The 7,460-nt window shown below is 36.8% G+C and overlaps 1 protein-coding gene across 2 annotated transcripts in view; it reads left to right on the top strand.

Annotated features, from left to right (window-relative positions):
- Positions 1-6: 6 nt before the first annotated feature.
- FAM193A (family with sequence similarity 193 member A) overlaps positions 7-7,460 on the top strand; it is a 41,111-nt gene continuing 33,657 nt past the window's right edge. For both annotated transcript variants that reach the window (XM_017727734.1, XM_017727733.1), the window contains exons 1-4: positions 7-78; positions 341-508; positions 2,576-2,810; positions 5,993-6,117. In XM_017727734.1, coding sequence (XP_017583223.1) covers positions 408-508; positions 2,576-2,810; positions 5,993-6,117 — 461 coding nt within the window. In that variant the 5' untranslated portion in view covers positions 7-78; positions 341-407. The remainder of the gene's footprint in view (positions 79-340; positions 509-2,575; positions 2,811-5,992; positions 6,118-7,460) is intronic.

Below are 7,460 nucleotides of genomic sequence, written 5' to 3'. Positions count from 1 at the left end.
GACGGTGCCTGCTGCAGATCTTAGCAATTCCTCTCCTTCAGACATAGCGTGCAACTGTGAGGCCTGTAATGAACGCAGGTAAGCACTGAACTCAACCTCAGCAGCATGGTTGTTGTAGTCAGACTTTGGCAGTATTGTAGCTTGTTTGTACATGTGTGCTTAAACTCTTGAAACCGGTTGTCTGACAGTAACAGTAATTTCTGGATGGCAGTATTTACCCAACTTAATACTTTATTCTAGGCATTTTCAGATGTACTTTCTTTTTTCTGGAATAGTAGGAATCAATACACCTATGTGATGTATACAAATAGAGGGTAATTATTTTTGTCTTCACATGCAGAGAAAACTCAGCAGAGCCTGAACGTGAACCTCAGCAGCTTCAGAATTACTGGTCCGAAGTCAGATACATGGTTCGGTGTATTTATCGCCAAGCTGGGACCCCTTTGGCAGATGACCAAGACCAGTCGTTGGTACCAGATAAAGAAGGAATGAAGGAGCTGGTGGATAGGTATATCACTCCAAAGAATATTAATTCTATTTTGTTCAGGATTTTTCAATACTAGTTTGGATGCATGGGAAGCTATTAAATTCATATGCTGTTTGCAATAGGAATATAAATGTATAATTATGAAAGGGTACCAGAATCTTATTCTTCAGAAGACCTTATTCATAAGACAGTGTTAAGTTTGAATTGCCCCACGTGAAAGTCTTACCTTGTGGAATTAGCCTGAATTAGTAGTAGTAGTTAGTGCTTGCACCTTACTGTGATTGTATCACCTGGAAGAAATTTCATAAAAATAAAAAAAAGTTATATTGGACATTGATCACTAGATTAGGTGGAGTCCAAGAATTTCATTCTTATTTTAGAAGTCTCAATTGTAACTTTTCTAGGTATTGAAGTGAATTTGAAGATGGGCTTAATGAGATCCTCAGTGGTGGGTTTTTTGCTTTTTAAGAGTAGTGTGGCAAACCTTAAAGGGCTCCAGTAGGATCATCTCAGTTTCTGTCTAACTCAGTGTGTGATCAAGGAGTTCTTGTTCTCCGTGGTTTCACATGTTATTAATATACTGAGATCTGACCAGTGTAACCAGCTGTAGTTCTCATATGTGCAATTTCTAGTTGAACCCAAATTCTGGTGAGGTAAAGATGCGTTTGAAAGAGAAATTAATCTAGCACTGCTCTTAATATGACTGTACACCTGAACTGGCTTTAAGAGATAATTAAATAAGCGTATTGCACATTGCTTATATAAAAACTGTTTGGTTTTGAACATGAGTTGTGTACAAGCGGAGTAATACAGTGTCCCTCCCTATTAGTCACACTTGTAAGTGATCAAAACACACAATATAGGCTTGGAAATCAAAGATGTTCAAATGTTGCATAGTGTGTTGGTAATTAAAACGGAATCACAGCTAAAATGGTTGTTGACGTTATGCATTTTCTCCTTAATGGAAAAACTTTGGAAATCAAAACGTACACTGTGTAGCTTTCTTATGTACTCAGGAGCTTTGATTACTCAGAACTGTTTTTCACTTTTGAGAGAGATTATTAAAATACAAAGACAGAAACAGGATCTCAAAGGAAACCTTAAATGTCAGTTGGATTATTTTTCACTTGAGTTTCTTATGGTCTCTAAAGTGTAAAATAAAAAAGGATACAGTTTGGGCAGGCACCAGTGTGTCCAGTCTGTGGTGCTAATGTCATGCAGAATTTTTTCACAAAGATAGTCACTGTAGGTATTGAATGCATAAAAAAACCCCAGAAAAATCCTCCATTTAGGTAGTATGCAGAAGACCATGTTACAGCTGAGTAATTGGGTTTAAAAGGCAGAAGTTCCCAGTTCCATGCTCAGCTCTTGTTAGACACTGCTGGCAAAAATGGAGCGTCTAGTCATCTTTGTTGGAATAAGTAGTGGTGCCAAGTAATGTCCCTATTGTATGTTGGAATACTTGATGGCAATATAATAGGACTGGTTTTGAGTGGTGAGGGAAAAGCATGGATTAGATAGCTGCAGACTTCTATTCTCCTAACTCTTAAGTACTTACCCCATTCATTTCTTCTTCCCCACCTCCCTGTACTGTAAAAAAACCAAAGCGTTCTGTGCATGCTTAAACTCCATGCACAGAAATTTAGAATGAAATTGAATTATTTAAAGTGGCTCAAAGCAGCCATTGTGTTCAGTTTTCTTCTGTAGACACAAATTTGTCCCATGTTAAGAAGAACATGGAGCAGTTGTGAAGAGCCTTATCTGAAGAGTCTGGGTGCCTGTAGGGTTGGATGCAAATGAAGTTAAGATTTTGAGCTCGCAAGTTGAAATGAAATTGTAAAGCCCTAAATCAGTTTGCTCCTCACGTGTGCAAGCATCCTAGTCCCAAAGGAGCTCAGTTCTGTAGTTTTGAAGGAGGGGACTGGACTTGTTCTCTGAGGTTTAAAGTAGTTCTCTAAACCTGAGCCACTGAGATTATTTTTGAGGATGATAATGGTAACTGGTAAATACTTCTAGGAAAATGAAAACTGTTGATTACATGCTCTCTCTTTTTTTTTCTTTTTTGTCACAAATATTCTAAAAATAAAGGCTTTGTGAAAGAGATCCATATCAGCTTTATCAACGGTTGGAACAGCAGGCTAGGGAATATGTGCTTGAAATGAAGGTTCGTCTGCTCAGACACTTGTCCCTGGGATCTAAGGTTGCATCAACGTTAGCGACAGAAGGGCCACCCCAGGCACAGCAGTTCATCTCACTCCTACTTGAAGAATACAGTGCACTCTGTCAGGCAGCGTGTACAATCAGCGCCTTCCTAGTTACTCTGGTAAGACTGAAAAAACAGCCTGTGTGCTCCTGCTTGCCAGGGCTAATGCTGACAGAGTTGTTTCTGGGCTCTTTCAGGTGTCTTCTGTAGTTGTAAATTGTAAGGTTCATTTTTCATCCTTAGAGACAGGGAGATTCTGAAAATGCAGATTAAATATTCAGAAGTGTGGAGTAGGCATTTCTTAGAGTGGCTTGATGAAATTATCTTGTTCGCAGAGAAGAAGCTGGGAAATTGTTTGTGGCACTTACTCTGAAACAAATCTTTAAGCAGATTTACAAATACTAGATATTCTAATGTGGAACACACTTCTCTGTTAATCTTTAATGGTTTCTTGACAACCATGATTAGGTCGCACCAGCTTCTGTGTGTAGCGCTAACTTAAATTGTTCAACTTTTCACAGTCTAGGATGGCTACTTGAAAAGATTGTGTTGCCTCAGACTTAAACTGCTATGTAATTTATTATCTCTAAAGTTCGTCCATAAATGTTTTTTTTTTTTTGTCAACTGATTGTGATGTTAGACTTGGGATTACATTTTTGGGTATAAAAGAGGCAGTAGCCTTAAAAATTTCTTCTTGAGTAACTGTCCATCGAGTCAGTAATACAGTAAACAAGTTCTGTAATTCTATTTGTTTAAGGTCTTAGAGGGTTATTAATCCTATTTTGTTATTAATCCTTTCTTGTGCATCCTTTGTTAATGTCCTTATCCTGTCCAACCCTTTTCTTGTGTAAACTTTCTGCAAGTAGAAAAAAAAAGGTGGATAAAATGGGGAATTTGGATTTTATTGCCAGTTAGGTGAAAGTGACTGTCCAAATGGGTAAAGAGAGGAAAAAATAGATACTACATAGATTATGATGGCTGCAGGTGAGGCTATAAAGTGGAGAGGAAGCAGAGTTTCATTACTGAGGTAGTTCATAAAATTAAACTTGCAAAACAGGAAGATGTTTCTATTAAGAAGCTTGAGCATATCTACTGCTTTTTTTTCTGTTGTCAGTGCTCTGTATTTGCTGTTGTCTGTATTATCTTCCCCAGCTTTATCACTTAGATACAGAGGTGAGGTCACTGCTATCTCCTGTTTATTGGCTGCTTTTAACAGTCATTTAGTTTCTAATAAGGTGCTTGAGAGAGGATTGCTCTTCAGGTTGATTTGCATTGCAGCTTCTTCAGCTGTAAAACGAATGATTTGCAGTACCCCTTAGCTTTCTCAAGGTGGATCTGCCAATAATGAACCCATTAGTGCCAAAATTACACAGCTGATCAGAAAATAACCATTTTATACCTTTTCCCTGGCAATTTCTGTGAGCTAGTAATTGTGAAAACTTGGTAGATATGGGAGATTGAAATAATAGCCATGAGAAAACAGAAGATGCTTGAACTTTGCTAGTCAACCCCTTTTGTGACAAAACTAAAATTAAAATAAAATTCCTCTTGTCTTTTAAAAAACAAAGTATAAGAAAACACAAAGTACGCCAGATTTTTCTTGTCTTTTTCCTTCTGCAACCCTGCAAGTAAGTACTGAAAACGTCTTTCTACTGAGCTGTGACATTGAGAAACTGAAATGTGAGAATGTAGGATACTGTCTCTTGTCATACATTTCTTCGATTTATTAAATAACCTTTTTATTAAATGGAGTGGTATGTCACAGCTTTCAGTACAGGTGGTAGGGTCACTAGCTTTTTCAGTGTGCATGGATGTTTCCTCTCAAGATACCAGTGCACTATGGAAGAAGGAATCTTTTCAGCTGAAAACATAAAAGGCAGCCAAGATCTCTAAACTTAGTGCTGCCTTCGTTTTAAAGATAAAAGCTTTGCACATAGTGTACTGTATAAAGGCATATAATCCCTTGAACCTCCACCTGTGAGAAACTGATTTCTCAATGAAATTATGAACAGTTGTCCTTCCTTTCAGAGGACTTCAAGAGCAGGAACTAAAGCCATGTGCCCTACCAATGTAGGGAATGATGGATTTTACTGACAGCAATTTGGAAAGATTGTGGTCAGTACAGAAGGGCCCTCAAGTCCACAGCATAGCAGACTAGAGAGGAAAACTTGCCTGGTATTTCTTCGTGAGAAACACCATAATCTGTGCAAACATACTCAAGATTTTGTAGATAAGTGTTGACAGTTTTGTTCACAGCATAATATGGAAATTCCTTAAGAAATTGAAATGCCTCAGTGACCCTTGAGAAATTATTAGCATTTTATAGAAATATAAAATATTTTGAAGATATAATATTCAAAATGCAAAAGTACACGTCTTGTGCCACAAAAAACCCCGCTGCCCACCCTTCTTAATAATAATGCTTCAAACTTAATTGTTTTTTTAAATTCTGGTAGTCTTGTCTTCAGGTGTGATATAAATATGTTTGATTGGTTTATTTTTTAACCTACTATGATTAAAAAAACTATAAAATTCCGAAGCATAATGGTGTTTCTGGGTGCTAGGGGTTATAGTGCTTAAGATCCACTTGCTGATCTGAGAGCCAGAATGCTTGCATTTAATTCTGCTGTGTGGGTGAGTCCAGGTGTAGAAAACCTCCATACTGCTGGCTTTATGTGGGAAAAATTGCTGCCTTGAAAAATATAAGTGTTTTGAATTCATATGTTTTAATTATAGTAGTTTTAAGGTTTAGCTCTTGAAATTACATCCAGTTATGTGTTAAGTAACCTCAAATACAAAAATGTTCTGCTTACTAGAGAAGTAAGTTGTTGGTCTTGTCTGTTTAGAGAACTTCATTTTTTAGGCTGTAATTGAGAAGAACTGTTTATTTGATTTTATGTCAGTTTTGAATAAAGATTATAGGTGACATTGCATATGTGTCTTACAAGATAAGTTCGAAAAACTGAAAAATAATCAGAAATGACAATTGCTTGACAAGAAAACGTGAAAATTACAGGTTCAGATCATAAAATACATCTTTTGGTGCAGAAATGAATGGGAACTTTGAATAATGTAGACTTTTTTTTTAATTCATGACAATTTAGAAGGAATGATGCTATGGTTATTTAAGTCATTAAAAATTGCTTAAATTCTGAGGTTTTGGGTATTAAAACTGCATAAGATCTGAGCTGGTTCATCCAGCCTTTAGGTTGGAAATTAGACTTTTAAAAAAAATCTTGCCGTGGACAAAATTTTTTTTTTTCTCTAACCCTGGCTTATTTCTGGTTGTTTTATCATTACAGGAAAATGAACATTTGAAGAAATTTCAGGTGACATGGGAATTGCACAACAAGCATCTATTTGAAAATCTGGTATTTTCTGAGCCACTCTTGCAGAATAGCTTGCCAACGTTGGTGTCACAGCTAAGGTAGAGTTTAACTTTTGTTTTGTGGTTTCAAGAAGAAATGAAAACCCATGTTTGCAACCACAGGGGAAAAAAAGATCTGCTGCTACAACTGAATTGGTAAAAATCTTTGTGGATCTCTCTTGAAAATTACAACTCTCATTTGCTTAGTTGTAGGTTACCCAGTAAAATGACAGCATCCTATGTAAATACTGATAGTATGACTGAATTGTACTGTTTTCAATTATCAGGCGTTGCTGCTGTTTTTACAGCTCTACGGGTAAATTAAAGCCTCACTGTCTTCTACTTCGCATAGTGCACAGAACTGAATTTGGAGTTTTAAACCTTTTTTCATTGGAGAAAGCAAAAGATACACTCCCTGCTTGCTGTATGCTTGTAGGTCTTGTGGCTTTAAAGCTCCTGAGGCATTAAATTGCATTTTTTCTTAGTAGGGTTGCTCTGCTTGTAATTTGTGTACTGCCAAAGCATTTGGTTTTTCTAGGGTAGAGGTGTTAATAGAAATTTTCTTTACCCTAAATCTGAACATTTTTAACATACAGTCATAGGTGGTTCATCTTGAACTCTCAGTCTTCTTTGTGATGAAGTCGCATTTATGATCTGTGTACACGTGTTTTAAAGGTATTGTCTTGGATAAGTTTCCCCAGTACAAGAGCACTTCATCTAATTCTGTCACAAGTGATGTTGCTCACAGTGAATGAAGAAATTTCTTTTGAGTCCTCCTTCTGCTAGCAGATACTAGAAAGGAAAACGAAAAAAGACAAAAAACTTTAATTGTTGCCAGACTCAGCAAGAAGTCTAAGGTCTCTTGTAAGTTACCCAATTCATGTAGATGAAACTGGGTTGATACTGAAAACCTTTCTTACCCCCCCTCCCAACAGCTAATTTTGTTGCTATGTTCAACAACATGTTGTTTAATTGTGTATTTTTCCAGTGGTCTGTGGCTTCTTTTTCTGTCACTGTTCTCCATCATGTCCATGCTTTTTGACAAGGCCTCTCTTCATCTCCTGACTATATAAAAATGTTTAAATTGCCTTCATCTGCAGAGCTAAGAATGGTCTAAGTGAGCCTTATGATCATTTCTTAACAAAAGCATTTTTCATTTCATTTACCTGTTCTTCTCAACTGCTACTGCAATTAAAGTCGGAGCAACACAAGTTGTTTTTCTGCTGTCACTGTGGTGACAGCCACCCTCAAATCTTAAAATATGATGAAATCAGAATCTCTTCCTGCAGGAGTTTCTTTTCCAGTGCATTTGTGTTTGCTAGGTAGCTTATGTGAAACACCTTTAAACTTACTGTTTTACGTAGTTTGATTCACATGAATCATTTTTAGATAGGAAAGGTTCA

Source organism: Corvus brachyrhynchos, unplaced genomic scaffold (genome assembly GCF_000691975.1).
Source record: "Corvus brachyrhynchos isolate BGI_N302 unplaced genomic scaffold, ASM69197v1 scaffold80, whole genome shotgun sequence".
Taxonomy (NCBI): domain Eukaryota; kingdom Metazoa; phylum Chordata; class Aves; order Passeriformes; family Corvidae; genus Corvus; species Corvus brachyrhynchos.
The sequence above is the reverse complement of the archived record's forward strand: the minus strand, read 5'-3'. Positions and strand labels throughout refer to the sequence as shown.